General features: G+C 34.1%; 3 protein-coding genes across 6 annotated transcripts; 1 reads left to right on the top strand and 2 right to left on the bottom strand.

The window, feature by feature from the left end:
• Window positions 1-625: 625 nt before the first annotated feature.
• Window positions 626-7,443, top strand: LOC108450165 (OVARIAN TUMOR DOMAIN-containing deubiquitinating enzyme 9). The gene is made up of 11 exons (XM_017747673.2): window positions 626-764; window positions 1,746-2,128; window positions 2,209-2,444; window positions 3,046-3,119; window positions 3,576-3,630; window positions 4,424-4,498; window positions 4,616-4,689; window positions 4,781-4,829; window positions 5,686-5,770; window positions 6,452-6,508; window positions 7,024-7,443. Exons 2-11 carry the CDS (start codon window positions 1,813-1,815, stop codon window positions 7,071-7,073), a joined length of 1,071 nt encoding a protein of 356 aa, XP_017603162.1. The 5' UTR covers window positions 626-764; window positions 1,746-1,812; the 3' UTR covers window positions 7,074-7,443.
• Window positions 7,444-8,400: 957 nt separating this feature from the next.
• LOC108450685 (thioredoxin-like 3-2, chloroplastic) lies at window positions 8,401-12,602 on the bottom strand. 4 transcript variants are annotated; one of them, XM_053027931.1, is made up of 6 exons: window positions 12,134-12,601; window positions 11,024-11,098; window positions 9,685-9,751; window positions 8,998-9,015; window positions 8,758-8,801; window positions 8,401-8,669 (listed from the first exon to the last, which is right to left on the bottom strand). In XM_053027931.1, exons 1-6 carry the CDS (start codon window positions 12,478-12,480, stop codon window positions 8,636-8,638), a joined length of 585 nt encoding a protein of 194 aa, XP_052883891.1. In that variant the 5' UTR covers window positions 12,481-12,601; the 3' UTR covers window positions 8,401-8,635. The 4 variants fall into 4 exon arrangements, with proteins under 4 accessions (XP_052883891.1, XP_052883890.1, XP_017603905.1 ...); XM_053027930.1 differs by lacking the exon at window positions 8,758-8,801 and having other exon boundaries at window positions 8,910-9,015; window positions 12,134-12,602; XM_017748416.2 differs by lacking the exon at window positions 8,758-8,801 and having other exon boundaries at window positions 12,134-12,590.
• A 1,387-nt stretch (window positions 12,603-13,989) lies between these two features.
• On the bottom strand, window positions 13,990-18,944 carry LOC108452815 (putative disease resistance protein At3g14460). Its single transcript, XM_053027540.1, has 6 exons — window positions 18,936-18,944; window positions 15,763-18,557; window positions 14,947-15,378; window positions 14,612-14,839; window positions 14,286-14,440; window positions 13,990-14,204 (listed from the first exon to the last, which is right to left on the bottom strand). The coding sequence occupies exons 1-2, from the start codon at window positions 18,942-18,944 to the stop codon at window positions 15,801-15,803; spliced, it is 2,766 nt and encodes a 921-aa protein (XP_052883500.1). The 3' UTR covers window positions 13,990-14,204; window positions 14,286-14,440; window positions 14,612-14,839; window positions 14,947-15,378; window positions 15,763-15,800.
• Between the last annotated feature and the right edge of the window lie 808 nt (window positions 18,945-19,752).

Below are 19,752 nucleotides of genomic sequence, written 5' to 3'. Positions count from 1 at the left end.
GGATTTAGTTCGTATACTTTAATTTGATCAAATTTAGTTTTTGTATTTTTTTGAATTGGTTAATTTCATTCCCTATACTCTTTTGAATTTTTAATTCTAACCAAATGGTAGTAGTCCATTTGACTAAATTCTACTATTACTACTATATTATATGTAATGTTATAAATTCACTCCATACTCTTCAATTGGATAATTTTTACTCATTATATTTTTCAATTTCAATATTTTAATTTTAATGCAAACAACAGTTGTCAATTTTATTACCATTTTTATTTTTGAGTAATATTTATAAATAATAAGTTGATATGACACGATATTACATATGTGATAATAAATTTACTATATCAAAATTTAAAAACAATGTAACTTAATTTAATGAATTTAATAAAGACTATTTATTTTAATGAATTTAATAAATATAATTTATTTAAAACTAAAATTTAAAATTCAAAAATACAAAATAAAAATAATTAAATTAAAATAAAATACAAAATCCTCAATTTATATGTACTACAGTGAGTAATATCAAAATTTACATTGTTAAATTTATTTATATTTACTGTCTACAACATATTAACTTGGGATTTGAGTTTGCTTGATTAATAATTATTTTAAAAAAGAAATCGTTAATAAAATAATAAGTCGGAGCGATGTCGGGTCGGTAAAGCTCCAAAAGAAGATAAGTATAAAAGGTCTTAACTTTGGCTTCGGCTTCTCCTCCATGCTTACGTTTCTCTTCATTTGCTTCTATCATTTTATTTCAGGTATTTTTTAATTATTTACTTATCTTTTTCTTTTTTTTCAGATTAAATTTCATTTCGTTTTTTATTTCAAGATTCTATTTTTAATCCCCAATTTCACCATTTTTTTTTCTGATTCTTTGTTCATTCATTGTTCAGTTCCTTTTTTTTCTTTCTTCTTTTTAAAAATTATCCCTTAAAGTTTCCGATATTGGAAGTTTTCGTAAATTTGATAGAAACCTAGAACATTAAATGAGTTTTTGTTTGGAATGAGAAAAGAAAGATTGAAGTTTGGAACCTTTGAAGCATGCTATATTTAGAGATATGTAGGCAAAACTAATGGTATTTAATTCAATAATCTGTGAAAGAATCGGATTGAGAAGGATATTAGAAAATATGGTGGAATTGATTTGTCTCTTTTAATTGTAGAACTTGTAGTATAAAGATGTGGGGAAAAGAATGATTAGTGAGACTGTGAGAAATGAAAAGAATCTAAATCCAAAATCTCTTATTTGTAAAAATATATATTTATATATATTAATTAGATTATATTGTAATTTCTATATTGTGATACTATTGAAATGGAGACATAAATCTGGACTTAAGAATTCATTAATTATTATTAAAGTGTAATTCATCACAATTCTTATTCGAATGAGATTAAAATAGTCAAATACAAAGACATGATGAAAAAGATTAAATGTTGAGATTAAGATTAATTGTATACATTAATTTTCATTGATTCCCTTTTAAGAATTTAGAGTTTGGAGTTCCGAAATTGGTTTTGTGTTTTTATTTCTTTAGGGTTTTTTGTTCTTGCACGCAATGATTGCTTTTTCTGGGTTTAGGTTATTTGTGCTTCTCGAGTCTATGTTAAGAAATTACTAAGTTAGTTTCTTTGGACATTTTGCATATTGTTATTATTGTTATTGTTATTATTATTTGGGATGGTTTATATTATCATGTGCTAATTATGATTAATTTACTTTATGTTATTGTCTGCAGAATTTCTTTTGGGGAGTATACAAATTCAGTTAGGAAAGTGGACGCTGTTCTCTTATAGGTTTTAATAATGCTTACATGTGATATAGATCCTGATGTTGTTCGATGGGGTCTCCAAGACCTACAAGTTTGTGTATTCAGCCACTCTGGTGCCAGTGGAAGTGTTACTCAGTATGAAAAAGACAGTAGCCAAACTGGGTATATTAGAGAGGGTTATCATGAACCTGAACTTGTAAATGTAGAGAATGATGCGGTTATTGCACATGCGCTTCAAGAGGAACTTTCACGAGTTGCTGCTGCAGAGGCATCCGGATTTAACAATCCTAACCAAGATTCCATTCTTACTCAAGATTGGGTTGGCCTTACAGGAAGGCAACATAGTCCTGGTAGTGGAACTTCTGAAGTTGCCATTCTGACTTAATTATTATATTGGCTTTTATTAATGTAAAAGTGTTGAATTGTGTAGATAATGAAGATGACCAAAAAACCATAGATCATAACCAGGGACACGGAAATGAAGTTAATCAGGGGAAGTGCGATTTAGATGATTCTATCCTAAGTAGATGTGAACAAAGTGGCACCTCCAGCATGGGTGACAAAATTTCTCTTGGTGAAGATATGTTGCGTGTTGATATAATAGATCAGTCATCTGATCTTGATGGTCAAGTAGAGAAGAGGTTGAATGACATGGTTGCTATTCCTGTGAGTACGAGTCTTGGAAAGTTGTGTTATTTATTAGGATTTGAAGGATTTTCTTGTTATTTTTTAACTGAAGTTCCACTGCATGGTAGTGGCAGCATCACTTGCCACATAATTTGCTTTCAATATCTAGTTGATTTTATCTTTATCATAATTTTGATGAAGTCATTGTGTTTTTAGTTAGGATTTGCCCATGTTTCTTTTTCTCCCTCCGCATTGAAAAAAAAGTATGTGCTTAACATGTTTAATTTAATTGATCAGTTTTGCGAATTTATTACCAAACTTTATGATGAATGTCATGAAATTTAGTTGAGTTGGTTTATGCTTTTGGTACACAATACTTTGGGAATGGAAAGATTTCTGTTTATCACATGCTGAATTTAACTCCTTTGATATATTTTCTTCACATTAATTTAGCATTAGTAGTGTTTAGTAAGTTGGCACTGCTTGAGGTGTTTCAAGGTTTGCCACTACCTTATATGGATGTAACTAATAAAGGCAAAATTCTATTTGTGCATATGGATGTGATTTCTTGACCTTTAACCCAATAACAATGAGTTGGATAAGAATTGACATTCCTAACTTGGTGATTTGCATTGTGCAGCATGTACCTAAAATTAATGGAGTAATACCATCAGTTGATGAAGAGACATCTGATCATCAAAGGCTGCTTGATAGGTTTGGCTTGAAATTTTCCTTTATATAGCTAATGGCATCTTGGTCTATTTTTTTTATTCTGTTATTTTGTGGCAATTAACCTTATCACCCTAGTTCTCCACTGGTTTTTTTTTTTGGGGGGCTTGCACCTTATTCCTTTTTTCTTTTTCAAAGTACAGTGATAAATTACTTGTTTAGGAGTTTTTTCTTGTAAATTTGTAAAATAGTTGAACTCTTGTATTGGGATCCATTTTGGTAAAGTAATTGCTCTTTTTTCCCTTTCCTCAACCATTTTTCAACGGTATCTTTAGCCAAATTGTTATCTCATTCAGTTGTTTTACCAAAATGCATCTCCACTTCTCCCTTTTCTCAAAAGAAATACTTTTGCAGTAATGTTATTTGGTTCTATTCTTCCTTCTTGTGAATGTTTGATTTTAGTAGCATTTTAAATTTAGGACTAATTATTTTATCATTCAGGTTGCAGTTGTATGGTCTGGTTGAGAATAAGGTTCAAGGTGATGGTAACTGTCAGGTTGGTTTTTACTTTATTTCTCTAATAAAAAGATACGTCATATGCACAAGTATTTTCTCTTCTGAATTCGTGAGATATAGATACTAACACATTGGTTGGAAGCCGCACTAATTAGGCATAAACACATTGGATGAAGGTACTATTGAAAAAGTTTTGTGCTAATACCATGAATGTGTTGAGACACTTTACTGTTTATAATCTTCATGCTAGTTCTATAGTGTCTGCATAGTATTATTTCAGGATGGTGGAAATCATGTCTTCTAGCAATCACTTTACTGTTCACAAGTTAATGGACGTATTCAAATGGGAACAGTTTGACCCTGAATTTGTACAGACTTCTAAAATAATGAAAATGGGGAAACATCACTTTCTTTTGTCTTCCTCTGATTCTTTTCTACTAGGTTGAAGAGTTCTGTATGTTCTTTGAATCCTTGACGATATCTATGGTGGTTCTTCTGGTTGTTAGTTACTGAGAATTTAGATCATACATCTAACAAACTAGAACACATGGAAACATATATGTGTGTGTGCATGCGAGTGTATAACTAGAGGAATCAGTTTACAGTTCTTGGTTTCATTTGGTTTGTGTGTAATTCCCAATTGAAATGATATGCTCTTTTGCCAATTTTAGTTATGAAATAGTGATACATTGTTTAGGGCCTATATCTCAATTCTGTGATTGATGCTGATCTTTTACAAAAGTGAAGTTGTTGGCCACAGAGCCTCACTTGTAATTTTCATTATACCTCTTTGTCAGTTCATTAACTAACTTCTCTTATTTTACATGTTCCAGTTTCGCTCTTTATCAGATCAACTTTACCGTTCTCAAGATGACCACAAGTTTGTGAGGCAGCAAGTTGTTTACCAGGTTGGTTGGCCTTTTTATAAGTTCCACTTTAGCCAGCTAATTTTGTTCTTTGGTGTATAGTTCAATTTGTTGGTCTTATGCTTTTTTTTTTCCCTCATGATATGTCGATTTCATTAGCTTAAATCGAATTCAGAGATGTATGAGGGTTATGTTCCAATGGCTTATGGCGACTATTTGAAGAAAATGAACAAGTAAAAAATTTCTTTCAGTGCTATTTTATTATTAAAAAACTTTCTATGAATACTTTCATGCTTATTATAGTTATTTACATTGATGAAGCAGGAATGGTGAATGGGGTGATCACGTTACATTGCAAGCAGCTGCAGATTTGGTATGCCAATGACCAAACTCTTCAATTTCTAACATGATTATACTTTAATTCTTTACCCCAGTTTGTTGAACTGCAAGAGTTTGAATGTAGACCGTTACTTTTGTACAACTGTTGGGCTTAAACTTTGCTAGAATATGAAACTGAATTTTCCTTTTACAGTATTTTTTATGAAATACTTACCATATATGCATGTTTAGGTTCTTAAAGAAGTATTAACATGTAGCTTTACCTGTGCTGGTGAACTTTGTTACCATAATGAGTTTTATGCTTTCCAATGGTTGGAAAATTATCTGAGGGCAATGTTTTGTTCATATTGCCTAAAAACATGGAAATGGTCCCAAATTTGTGGATATGCTGCTCTAAGTTCTCATTTTTCTTGAAATGCCCTGTCCGTCCTCCAAGGACTCTCCAAATACATGGGATCTTGGAAAAAAATGAACGTACTTGAGTCCAACACATACCCATGCTAGACATACACTTTATAATCAATGTGAAACTCATTTCAATTTGTTAGATTTTAAGGCTATTAGGATTGGGTGATAATATAGCTCATAGTGTAATAATATTTTTTTATCAATCAATTTCAAGTTCTTTTTTAGAAAATAACGGAGGATTGAGTGGTTTTTTTTTTTTCCCAAGGCATTTACTAATTATGAAGTGAAATAGTTAGGTTCATGCATGGGATGCTTGACAAGTGTCTATGAAGAGTGATTCTTACAGATATATATATATATATATAAATAAAATTAAGACTTAACATTTCACATCTCGCATCATTTTTGCAATAGCATGTTTTGCTTATTCTGATTTGGACCGTTTAATAGATAACTAATGTAAACTTTCTGTATAATTGCAGTATGGCGTAAAGATATTTGTATTAACATCATTCAAGGATACATGTTACATTGAGATCCTTCCACATGATCAAAAGTCTGAACGAAGTAAGATCTTGATGCTTTATATCCTTTTCTTTTTCTTGGGTCTAATATTGGAGAAGTAGCAATAATATTTGATCACATTACTTATAGGTAAGATGTTCAGGTATATCATTAGATTTTAAAATTTCAAAGCTGAACTCAAGTTGCAATTCTTGTTTAATGCACATACAAAATTTTATGCAGTAGAAAACTAAAAAAGCCAAAATTCAGATGTGTAAAAGAAAAGTATACCCATACTTTCTAAGCCTGTGAACGTTGTAGGTTGTTGAATTCTTGGATGCTCTTGATCTTTGCATAAAATTAATTTTATGTAGTTTATGTTTCCCAATTATTGAGAAGTGGATGGACTTCTGATGTGGTTAGAGTTTTGCAAGACTTTCATTCTCATATCAGTTATCACGGTCCAAATTGATCATCAATTTGCATTCCCCAGGCTTGAATTTGTATAAAATATGTTTTCGACTTTTCTGCAGTTGCTGGAAATCATAGTACCATGTAGTTTTTTAGACATTTCTGCCATTAGATTAGATGGAGATTAGCTGGTTATGGAACTCTGCACCTTGCCGAATTAAATTACATAATGCTATATTTCTCTAATATGGTTTTTCTGGATATTTTTATGTCATGTACTTGATTTGATACTTGCTTCAATTTTGCTTGTTTATAATTTGTGATTTTTTGCAGTTATTTTCTTGAGTTTCTGGGCTGAGGTGCATTACAATTCAATTTATCCTGAAGAAGGTAAACAGTAAACACAGCAACATACATTTGTTCAAAATCAGTTGCTATTCTTAATTTAAACTTAATATATAGATGAAAACTGAAAACATAACCCTGAAAATATCTGTATAATTTTGGTGAATCCTTGGAGTCAACATCATAACATGAATCTGGTATAAAAAGAAAAAACAACATAATTCAACTCCTTTGAGAAGCGAACATGGGCTTTTTGTTTCTCCAAATAGACTTATGCAATGTTATCCAGACTCTTCATATTTTGAGATATCCATGTCTGACTTATGCCCGACATATTTATAACCTGAGTGCTGGGCATAAGCCTCCAAATATATTGAAAACCTTCCAAAAAAGGTGAGCATACTTGTACCAATACTTGTATCCAAGATTCATCTGGGTCCAAATAACATAGGACTTATTTTCCAATTACAAATTCGTTCTTTATCTTTGGAAAAGATCATGTTGTACTGAATTGTGATGCATATTTGTATTGACACAAATGTTGCTTTTTTTACATCCAGAACTGCCGATGTTAGAGAGTAAGAAAAAGAAGAAATGGTGGATGCTTTGAAGCTAGGAGAACTGCTAATCTGGGTGGCCATAAATTTAACCCTAAACCTCTTTTCAAAGGATCCTTTTATCTTTGGTCTCTTTCAAAGAGTTGGTTTCCCTTGGAGAAAGGTACCTCAATTCTTTCCTTGTACATGCAATATAAATATATATATTTATAAATGACCTTTCCAGACTCATTTATTCCATTATTTTCTAATTTTTCAAATTGGTGATAGGCTAGTAGTTTAATAGCATCCTGATTGTAAGTTTGTCGTGATTCTTTCTATTTATTCATTTATTTATTTTTACTAGTATTTGAATTTGAGGAATGTTAACGTATTTTGGACTTGAACATGAAATGTTTAATATAATGAAAATTTTGTAAGTAATACGACAGGGTCATGTTTGGATACGATTAACACCGTACATTTAATAATGTATCATATTTATGTTAAGATAATGTTTATATTTTATGAGGATTTTTATCGATTTTAAACCAGGTTTTAAATGATTGTAATGTTCAACCAAAAAAATACATCATTACCATTGCCTTTATTATATATCATTAACGAAATAATCAGCTACCTTACATACATGTAGATTGTAAATTTGGTATTGACAATGAATACATGACTAGGCCTTCATTTGTAGGGAGTTTAAAATTTTTCTCGACAATGTGTACGGCACAATGGAACCCCGTACGGTGCTTTTGATAAAACAAAAATACCATACCATCTTCCATTTGTGATTTTAATTTCTTTGTCTTAAAATTCCACATGACAAGATGCTCATAACTACGTATTTATGGTTTTAACTTTCTGAGCACGTGTATCATAACTTTTGGTACCCATTTAGCATGCTTCTCTTTAATCCTAATCCTAATCCTCAATCGTTATCAACTAATTTAAAGTCCTTTTTCTATCAAAATTTTAGTGCATTTCGATTGTTTTGGAATGTTTAGTCTCTCTTTTGGTCAATATAGGCCTGTATCAATATATATTGATCTTGGTTGATACTAGATTTGATATTTAGACAATTTTAATCTTTTTATTTAAACAATTTTGTTTTTCATAATTATATTTAGAGATAAAATATTATATTTTTAATTAATTAATAATAATTTTAAAATTTATATTCGATTTATATGCATGTAATTGAAGTCTATCAGCATTTATATATATTATCCACATTGATAAACCAAAAATATTACAACAGAACACATTGATATCGTTACGTACTAGTACAAAAACAAAACACAATGTAAACCTGTATACTGCTTTTGCTAGAACAAAAAGTTTCAAAGGCGAATCTGCAGATTTTAAGTCTCTGAGGAATTCATGGCATCCTTATAATCACAAGCAATTCATGGCATTATATTTGAAGACATTAAAAGAGAAATAAATTGAAGTATATGATCAAAATTTTTCCTATGTTACTCGGATTCAGAAATGAGTACCAGATAAGGTATGTAACGTACACTCAATTTTTCTTTAAAAAGGAGTGCTATCACTCATGCGGTACATTCGTTTTCGATCATTTGGCGTACTTCATTAACAACCAAATATGCTTTGTGGCCACCAATCACCTCAGCCTGTTTCTTGCTATCTCTCCATAACTGTAATAAACACCATTATTAGATTAAAAACCAATGTATTCAAGACTGCAAGCAAATCAAACTATCTTAAAGTTCAGCTGAATGTTACTTTGCTAAAGTGCCAAGGCGGATCTCTAGGAAAATAAATGTGACCTGAATTCGGGTGCAATGTCAGATGCATATATCTGAGATAAGTATGTTCAATTTTTGTTTCGAGTTTTTTATGTATTTGGAGGGCTTTTGTAGGTCATATCCTCGTACCTGTATCCATATATGTGCTGGACACGGGTTTTTTGATAACATAGAAATCAAGGTAGAAATTTTGATTTATTAAGGAATTGATACTAACCTGTATCGTTGGCATTTTCTGCAGAGTTGTTGATGAATCGAAACATGCATAAAGGAGTAATCAGTTCAGTCTAATCATAATTTCATAATTTTTGTTAATAAAACAAATCATGCATGTATTAGAAGAGATCCTTTGAACTCATAGTGGGTAAGTGTTGAAACAAGAAAATGCCATGAACATTCAAGGGTATGATCGCTGTCTTCGTAACATGAGTTTTCAAATGTTAGATGCTTTTCTATCTCTGTTTAAGAGCTCATATAAAAACGGTTGTAGGCTATATCATTCGGACTTGGGTGTGAATGTTGGGTACATGTATGTATTATATAGGTGTGTGCAGTTTCTTCTAAGTTTTTCCATGTATTTTAGGGGTCCTTGGAGAATCATATCCCATATCTATATCCAGAAATGAGACGAGCATTTCAAAGGAAAAAATGAAGTCAGAGTAATAGAGGTTGTAGGATACATGACTTTAGAATCTAATGCTATTCTACCCAAAGGATTGAAGAACAAGTTTGGCAACTGTGACTTTCAAGATTACAGGCAATTGCTTTTTTGTATTGTTACATTACGCCAAAGATTTGAGTGATTTTTCGGTGTTTTAACTACAGAAAACATAGTTGTATTGACAACAGACAGTTCAAAACATAATTATTGAGCTGACAGATGTCAGAGTTATGTGACACTTACAGTGACTCCGGCCCGAGCAACAAGGTTGTGCGGAACAGTATTGACATCTACACAGTAAAATCGCAATCTGCAAGAACCATTCAAAAGGAGATTAACGTCCTTAATCACCAAGCTAGCTTGTTCGATTTCATACATGAACAACTTCAGACAAGAAACAAAACCTACATGATAAGGACTATTTTTTATACATATGAGATTGCAGAATTCCGGCATAAATTTTTAGCCATTGGATCATCTGGGGATGTAGAAGCAACAAACAAAAGGAAAATTGAAAAAAAAAAAAAAAGGAACTGATGAATTGAAGCATTTAAGTAGCCTAGAAAATACTGCAAAGTTCAGAGGCAACAGCATGCAACAAATTCATAAATCAAAAGTTTAAACTTCAAAGTTAGGCACTACGAGATTCCCACTCTGCTCCTTGTACTTTAATGGGAAAGACATCTCCGGATTAATCAACAAGCCAGAAAGATGGACTAATTGCAAGCTTTTGCGGACTATCTAAGGAGAAGGATCAGTTCATGGCCTGATGTTCCACATGAAGGAAGCAATGCAAAGCTGTGCTTAAACAAGTCAAGGGCTCACAATCTGAACCCTTAATTTATATGAATCTGGATAAGTTGTTGCTCAACTTCATCATCGATCATATGTGGTAACAAGGATTAGAAGAAATAAGCCGTGTGAATGAACATCATGAGATCATGAGATGCTGAATTCCTCCAAATTAGTTGCAAACTAAGAATGAACTTTTTGGTTTGCTAGTTCTCTGGAACAATTAGAAAGCAACTTGTTTCACTAAATGAGGCGAGAGAGACCCTGGTCCAAATGAATGGTCAGAAAAGATTCGGCTCCCCTAACTAACTTCAAATTAAAGGCAGAACAGGGAGATTTAAATACTTATACAAGATACTGAATTTAACAAGGAGATGGATGAAGTTGATCAAGGTATTTATCAGCTTATGCCAAAAATCTACAAGTATACTCCTTTTTACAGGTAAGTTAATAATTATACATCCAAATACATGTGCAGGAACAGAATAGTAACTATACCTGAATCTATGTTACTCAAACTCGGGGGCAAGTGTCGGATATAAAATGTCCTATATGGATATGTTCAGCATTTTTCTAGGTTTTTCCACATATTTGGAGGGTTTTTAGAATGTCCTTGGAGAGCTATATCCCCATATCCACGTTTGAATGTACATTGGACAAAGATATTTCATGAAAAATAGAGTTCAAGTAACATACACCAAAATGATTTGAGAAACAAGGAAGCTACACTAGGTTCGTTGCGATAGATCAGATTAATAGTGTTGCTGATTTAAAATGGAATTTAGCTGACCTTGGATAGTAATCAGCTGCCAACTTTTCCAATTTTGGTTTCAAATATATACACTTTCTGCACCAGCTTGCCATCCTACAAGTTCAAATCACTTTGTTTTACGATCAAACTTGATACATTACTAAGAAAATCAAGTGCTAAAATATGTTGATCTGCATTCTGCAAAGAGGAGAAGCTTTTTGTACATTAATTCAACTCAACATTCTGTATTGGTAGTTTTCAAAATAACAATTAAGCTTTGAAACAATAATACCTTCCAACTCTTTATCTTTCTTAAATTATCTGTTTTGAACACCCATATTTGACACCTATGGATATTGGTAAGGAATATGAGCCAACAAGGATCCTTCAAATACATGGAAAAAACTTGAAGCATAAAGAAAGTTGAACATATACCTGTATCTAACGTTCACACTGAGTCCAAGTTAACGTATTCTTCATCTAGGTGTAAGTAACATCATAGATGAGAATTTAAGGTTGAATATAGCAATAAAATTTTCCAGCCAACTTGAATCAATAGCAAACAACCAAAAAGCTCTACTTGTTTTTCAGTCTCATCTACATTAAGCCACGTTACCAGGACAGGAATGGCAGAATATCTCCAACTTTAATCTATTTTTTATATTACACGGATTGGAGTGCAAGTGTCCAATAAGGGTATGTGTAGTTGTACAAAGGTATGCATGCATCTATATTCAACTTTTTAATGTACTTCTATGTATTTTAAGGATCACAGGGCAATTCAAGAATGAAGGGTGGGAGCAATCTAGTTATTTCCCCTTCACGTTCTTTGTAAACAAACCACATAATGTTGATCAATCTCATTAAATGGGAAAAATCCATGTTTGGAACTGGAGATACCATAAGTTTAAATATGGCGGATGAAGTTTAAGGGTTGGGAAAAGATTTATCTAAATACTCACATTAAATGGGAATAAGAATTGATTTAATGAATAAATCAGATTCTCAACAAAAACTTTCAAGCATCGACATTTTCCTGGGAAAATTTGACTTTCTCCGATTCAACAAACAACAAAAAGTAGACAAATTCGTACCAAATCAAAACAAACCCAAGAAACCATATTATAAACAACCCAGAAATATACATACCACAGTATAATCAAAGACTCCTCAAGTTGTTGAGCTTCTGCAATGACTCTATCGAACTGACTCTCACTGCAAATTTGCTGTAATTCAACTGTCAATGGCGCATCATCCAACTCCTCCAATTGCCCCTCTTCTCTCCAAGCACTAAAGATCCCAAAGTTCCCTCCAAACCCATTAATTTTCTCATTAAAACCCAATATTTTTCTCTTCAAACAAAACCCAAAGCTTGAACAAGGGGTTTTTTTCGAGAAGGATACTGAGAAACAAGGTAAACAGTCTCCTGAAAAATTGGAATTTATCAGAGTCTTAAGAGATGGAGAGAAGCTTAAGGTGAATGATTGAGAAGTCATTGCAAGAAAGGAATTGTTTGTTTTATTTGTGAATCTATAAAATTTAAAACCCTGTTTCAGGATTTTTCAGGAAATGATATTTTAAACAGGCTTTAGAGGTCGTGGGGTCCTATGTTAGATTGGGCAGACATTAATCAACATTGAATTGCACTGTTTTCCTGCTGTCAGATTGGGCTTTTCTTTTGTCTGTTTCTGTTGGAGAGCAGCTGTTTTTATCCGTATAAATATATTCTTCAATATTCTTCAAATAAATGAAGAAAAAACCCCAAACTTGAATATATTGATATAGTACATATAACAAATCCACATCCGAGACTGGGCATTTCAGTCTGGAGATGTAGATGTATGTTATGGTTTCGTATGTTCTTAAAACCTCCAACCATGTCAACTACTTTTTGGAGACTAATTTAGGCATAAGCTTACAAGAAATTAACAATTAAACAGAGACTGAAATTGCTAGCAAAATTGTGTGTATGGAATAAGAACCCAGAATAGACATCTGAAATTCAATCACATTAGCAATTCAGTTTCAAAATCTGCAATACAATGTGTTTGAAATGGACTTTCTTCCACCTTTTTTCTTGATTGGGCATGTATTCATATCCGACAATTACATTTGAGCCCGAATAAAATAGCTCTTTAATGTTCGAAAAAGACTTGCTTGGCACTGGCATGGTCTTTTGAAGGTGGATGGTGATTGTTATGGACCTTGGACAGTTCTGAAAAGAACAATCTTCGAATCATAAACCGATGTGAAGAGTTAACAATATAAGATCATCCTCCATGTTGCTTTCACAATCCAAAAATTCGACCAACTTGTTACAAAGACATTCAACCCCCTGCTGAAGCCAGCAGAAGACCAGTTGACATTTTCATGGCGCAAAACCTTCAAGACGAAGCAAACTTTCATGTTAGATCCAATACGGAACTCAAATAAATAGTACTAATACACTGAAATTTGCATCGATGTCTTCAATCACCAGGAAGCAAGTGATGAGATATACCTCAAATCTAAGTTGCTTCCGTTCTTCAAGAAACCATGTCCAACATTAGATGCATATCTGTACACAAATACGGGAATATGATCCTTCAATGATTCTCTAAATATATGAAAATCTGAGGAAAATAATAGAGCATACCCGTGTCAGACACGTACCTGTATTCACAGTTTCATACTTGAGCCCAAGTAATATAGGTAGTATGAACATGTAAGCATTTGAAAGAGAAAAGACCTGAAGCTTTGAGACCAAGTTCATCAGTCTCTCCCAACCTAAATCTAAGTTTTGTAGTTTGTTTCCTCTACTGAAAAAATGAGCAAATTAGTCCTTATACATTAGATTATAGAGAAAATGCACCATATGAATTTAGGGTCTAATTTGCATTTTTTGAGTAAAGGGGGAAAAAATGCACAACTCAACCTTTGTATGCCATATGAATTCAAAAGGAAAAACATACTAAATAGCATATATCACGTAAAGAAGAGAATAATGTTAGGAGTTAACAAAGAGGTGATTGTGAATGAGAAGATCATGTTATGATATATGATAATCAATTATTGACAGATAAAATTTCTAATCCATTATAAAAGTTGAAACAAAGGACTTCAACTTTTTAGCTTAGAACACTACAAGAAACGCATTGATAGAAAGTCTTCAGGAAGATTCCAAGAAATTTGAGGTTGATGCCTGTCATGATTGTGGATCAGAGTAGCTAACACAAGATTGCTGAAAGGAAAAACAATATGCATCAGAAAAGCATTTCAATATCTGTTTTCATGCATTCTGTTGGATAGCCTGGAAACTAACCGCAGTTCTTGTTGTTATTGACCTTTATAGTGCTCGAAAATCCGAGGAACCATTGATGTACTGATTTCAAAGCTTCTTTATCAGCTCAAGAACACAATGCACAACCATTGAAGATCATTGATTGCAGGTCTGCCATTTCGCAAATGACTCTGTTTCTGTATTATGGAAACTAATGAGAGAAGCATCAATATTTATTATCCCAACCATACAAAGTTCAAGCTCACCTAGCAATGCATACAAGGTTGACAAAAACAAGAAATGTTTAAAAATGGTGAAGAAAAAGTGCTTTTAATTGACATACACAAAATGTATTGCATGAAAATTACCAAATTGAATCAGGTAGCTAGCTATCCATATCTTTATGGCCATGATGATTCTGAGCAAAATCTCGACCTTTTTACCTTGTGCATATCGCGAAATAGTCCCTCAAAATGCAGTCAAATCAGAATCCATGAACTCCAATTTACAGAAAGATGGAAATGGAAATTAACCCACAAATCACCCACATTTATGATCCCAAGTTCCATCTACTTATTCATTTCTTAAGTTTCTGTCTGTAGAAAAAAAGGAAAAAGTACTTTTGTAATGAAAGTAAAGGAATCAAGAAATAAATTAGTGAAGAAAAAGAAAGGATGAGGGTCAATGAAAATGAATGGAATACCTGCGGCAGGACATTTGTTTTCTCAGTCACTGCCCCTTCTATATAATGAGTTGACCGTCAATTCAAATAAAGGGAGGTGGGAAATATTGGGCCAGTCTTTACCTTTCTCCTTTTCACGACGTTCCTTCAGCAATGGACATCTCTTAATGTACAAACGAGAAAGAGAGGGAGGGAACATGTTTGGCGGCATGGAGTGGAGGTTGGGGCAGTGAGATATACAAATTGCAAAAGGAGGTGAGGTGTTGAAACCCCTTATACTTCAAACTCTTTAGATTTGGAAGATCAGAGATCCTGAGAGATATAAGTGAAGAGGGAAGCAGATGTTCATCTGGAAAACACTCCATCTCTATTTCTGAATATGGGGAATTTGAGGTTGATGGCATGATTGCGGATCATGGTAGCTAACACAAGATTGTCAGAAGAAATTTGAGCCTGCTGTATGTTAAGAGTGTGTTCAAAAACATTTAAGAGAAATAAAATAAGGTGGGAGTAAACATGGGCAGTAGTTGAAAGCCAAAATGATTCAACTAAAAATCCCTTTACATTTTACAACCAAGTTGAAGCTCATTCACGCAAAGCTGCGATTGGAAATTATCCAATCACCCACATTTATGATCCCAACTTCCCCATAATAATAATAACCTTAATTACCTTTTGGATTCTAAGATGATCCAATTAATGTCCAAACAAAAAGCCTTCATTTGGATGACTATCAAAACATGTTTCCTTAAGTTCAACATATTTTGCAGATCTAATTCTTTTTAAAATAAAAATAAAAATACATTTGTCATGAAAGTAAAAAATGAATGGAAATACCTGCGTCAGAACATTTGTTTTCTCAGTCACTGCCCCTTCTATATGATGACTTGTTCATCAATTACAATGACAGGGATGTGGGAAATGTTGGCCCAATCTTTACCTTTATCCTTTTCACAATGTTCCTTCAGCGAAGGACAATTTTTAATGCACAAACGAGAAAGAGAGGGAGGGAGCATGTTTGGCGGCATGGATTGGAGCTTGGGACAATTGTAGATTGACAAATTGCAAAGAGAGGTGAGGTGTTGAAACCCCTTATACCCTAAACTCTTTAGATTTCGAAGACTAGAGATATCGAGAGATGTAAGAGAAGAGGGAAGCAGATGTTCATCTGGAAAACACTCCATTTCTACTTCTGAATCCCAAATATTTAAAGATGTAAGAGAAGGGAGTGTATGCAAACTCCATTCCCTTTTCCTAATCAAGCTCTCAATTAGTTTATCACTCCATGAGATTCTAATTTCTTTTAATTTGGAGGGCAAACCCTCTTTTGGAACCCTCTCTATTTCTGGACAATCATCTATTTCCAAAACCTCCAGGGATAGAAAGACGGACTGCATTTGCTCTGGCAATGACTTTAAACTTCCGCAACTAAAAAGCCAAAGTCGGGTCAAATTGGTGACAGATAATCCATCTTCAATTTGAAAAGATATCAAATTTTGGCAAAACCGTATATCCAAATAATGGAGATGCTGGTGGTGAGAGCCCTCTGAAGCTGCACTGATAAACTTCAAGTCTTCACATCCCCAAATATTAACATGCTTTACCATAGGCAACGATCCTAATGGGAAAGATTCCAAGTTTTCACATGAAAAGATGCTAAATCGCTTCAGCGTGATGGGCACCCTAACTTCAGGAAGGGATCTAATTTCTGAACAACCCGACAAACATAACTTTTCAAGAAGTGTGCATCGTTGCAACATTTGTTCCAATACGGAATTATCCATATCCGAGTAATCGATGTCCAACTCCCGAAGCCCACAAGCCAATGGCTCCAACTGCAATGCTTTGCATTTCTGTAACTCAAGTTCCAAAATGCTTGGTGCCGTTGGAAGCAAGCCTCCAAGCTTCTCACAATCTTCAATCTCCAGTTTCTTCAAACAAGGGAGGTGTTTGGGAAGAGACTTAGTTAGTTTTGGACAATCTCTAATGGATAGCTCTTGTAGAAGAGGGAAAGCATCATCACTCCAACAATACCATTCCTCCCACTCGGCCATATTCTTAAAGCTTAGCATTTCAAGAGATTGAAATGGTTTAGTTGAAGCTTGTCCATTCCCGTAGAACTCATCACCAACTATTAACACTCCACTCAAACCGGAAATGGAGAGAGAATTCAAAGATGATAATTGGCCAAGCGGCGGTAAGGATATGCAAAATTTACAAGCATGTAACCCCAAAGATACTATATTTGAGAAGGAAGAATGCCCCACCCATTCCGGAAATCTCGTACCTTTGTAACTTTGAATAACAAGATGCTCTAAATTTGTATGAGGCTTTAGTTGTTCAAGTACTTCTCTATCATGCCTTGAATCACCATCAATATCATCATCTTTACCCCATCTCAACTTCAACTTTTTAAGGTCCACCTTATCCTTCAAATTGGCATCTTTGGCATCCATGGCACTTGCAACATTTTTTAGTCCTGAAATGGAAAGTCTTCCACGTAAATGCTTGAGTTTTCCCAACTCATTAATTCTTGATCCAGTTTGACAGCCTAAAACAAAATCTGTTACTATTTGAAGATCTTTCAACCTACCCATTTCTTCTGGCATCCTTGCTAACTTTGTTCCCTTGATATCAAGATATAGCATGTTGATCAATCTCTCCATGTCTCTCGGCAGCTCATCAAGGTCCCTGCATCCACGCAATTTTAATGCTTGCAAATTATACAATGTACACAAAGAGTTTGGCAACTTTTTAATTTTAGTTCTTGAGAGATTCAAATTTCGTAGATGCTTCAGATTACCAATATCTTCTGGCAAATTCTTGATATTTCTATACTCAGCCAATGAAAGCACTCGTAAGCTTGATTTCACCATCAAATCATGCATTAGCACATCACTGACAAATGAGCAGTACCAGACTGGCTTTGTATTTAAGAAAGTACGCAGACCCTTTGCTTTAGCTAAACTCTGAAATTTTTGTCGCACATCATATTCTTCTTGGACATTAGACAAATGACGGGTCCTTTCGGTTATTACACAAGAACCACCGCCACTACCTTCCAATCTGCAAATGAACTCTCCGGTTACAGATTTAGCCAAGTCACTAATTAGATCATGCATGACAAAACAAGATTTCTTTCCTTTAGATTGTTGAAAGAATGACCTCAATCTTAAATCTTTGAAGTACTCGGTACCCCGTTCTTCCAGATCTCCATTGTCTTTGGGAAGCTCTAAAAGACCTTCAGCCATCCATAATTGAATAAGTTCTTCCTTTTCAAATTCGTAATCTTTAGGGAAAATTGAACAATAAGCAAAACATCGCTTCAAATGCGAAGGAAGATAATGGTAACTCAATGTTAACGCTGGAAGAATATTAGTTGCATCATTTGGAATGTCCCAAAAATTGCTATGTAAAATTTTCTTCCACTCATTAGCATCTGGTTTGCAACGCAGAAGGCCTCCAAGAGCTTTTGCAGCCAAAGGGAGACCGCCACATCTTTTAACAATTGCTTCCCCGATTGCCATCAGATCTGGATGCTTGGTGGGGCTTGAACCATCAAATGCATGCTTTGCAAATAACTTCCAACAATCATCATCTGATAACACATCTAAACGATAAGTTGGAACGTTCTGTTATGGGGTAAGATAATGATTAGGAAAACGACGTTAATTTCTGTTTGGATTGTTTAGTGAAACGGTGCGTATAGTTTTATTGAAACTGGGCGTTTTGCACAACTGCTGGTGCCACGTCCTTTTTAGCTGCTATCTTTTTTTAAAGCATAGATTGTGTGTGGGAAACGGTTATGAAAAATATTGAGCAGTTTCTTTGATCTCTCTCTCTCTCTCATTTTCTCTTCTTAATTCTTCCCTCTTCTACGTTTCTCTGTTGTATTCTCTTTGAGTTCTTATCAAGGGTTTTAGTGCTTCCAAATTTCCAGCTCGAATTTACTGTTGATACTGATGCTTGTGCGACGGGGGTTGGAGCTGTGTTGCAACAGCAAGGGAGACCAGTGGCATATTTCAGTAAAGCCTTAGGAATTCGGCACCAGGCTTTATCAATTTATGAGAAAGAAATGTTGGCTGTTTTGTTAGCCGTGAGACAATGGCATGCTTACTTGGTAGGACGACATTTCAAGATACGTACGGATCATCAGAGTCTACGATTTCTGTCGAATCAAGTGGCTGTCACTCCTTTTCAGCAACGTTGGATGGCTAAGATGCTGCGCTACGACTTTGAGGTTTCATACAGGATGGGAATTAATAATGGAGCCGCTGATGCACTATCTAGACAACCTCAACGAGACCAGGGCCAACTCTTTCAGTTGTCAACGAGTTCTGTTATCTCGGACTTGTTAGTTCAAGTGCAACGTTCATATGAGGCTGATGATAAGCTTAAAAGAATAATACAAGAGGTTCAACATTCAGGCACTCAGCACCAAAAATTTTCATGGGATGGCCGCTTTTTGCGCAGGCGAGGGAAAATTGTTGTTGGAAAGGACTGTCAGCTTCGACATGAATTGTTTAAGCACTTCCATGCGAGTGCTGTAGGCGGACACTCAGAATACATGCCACTAGGAAGCGTTTAACTGGGTTGTTATATTGGAAAGGTCTTACCACCAATGTTAAACAATGGATTCGAGAATGCCTAGTTTGTCAGCGCTGCAAGGGTGAAACAGTAGTTTATCCGGGACTTTTACAGCCGTTACCAGTTCCCGACCGAGCATGGTTTGTCATTAGTTTAGACTTTATTAAGGGCTTACCGAATTCGAACAGGAAAAATTCTATATTAGTGGTGGTAGATCATCTGACTAAATATGGACATTTT

The sequence above is a fragment of the Gossypium arboreum genome, chromosome 5, assembly GCF_025698485.1.
Source record: "Gossypium arboreum isolate Shixiya-1 chromosome 5, ASM2569848v2, whole genome shotgun sequence".
NCBI lineage: Eukaryota > Viridiplantae > Streptophyta > Magnoliopsida > Malvales > Malvaceae > Gossypium > Gossypium arboreum.
This window is presented reverse-complemented; position numbering and strand designations above follow the sequence as displayed.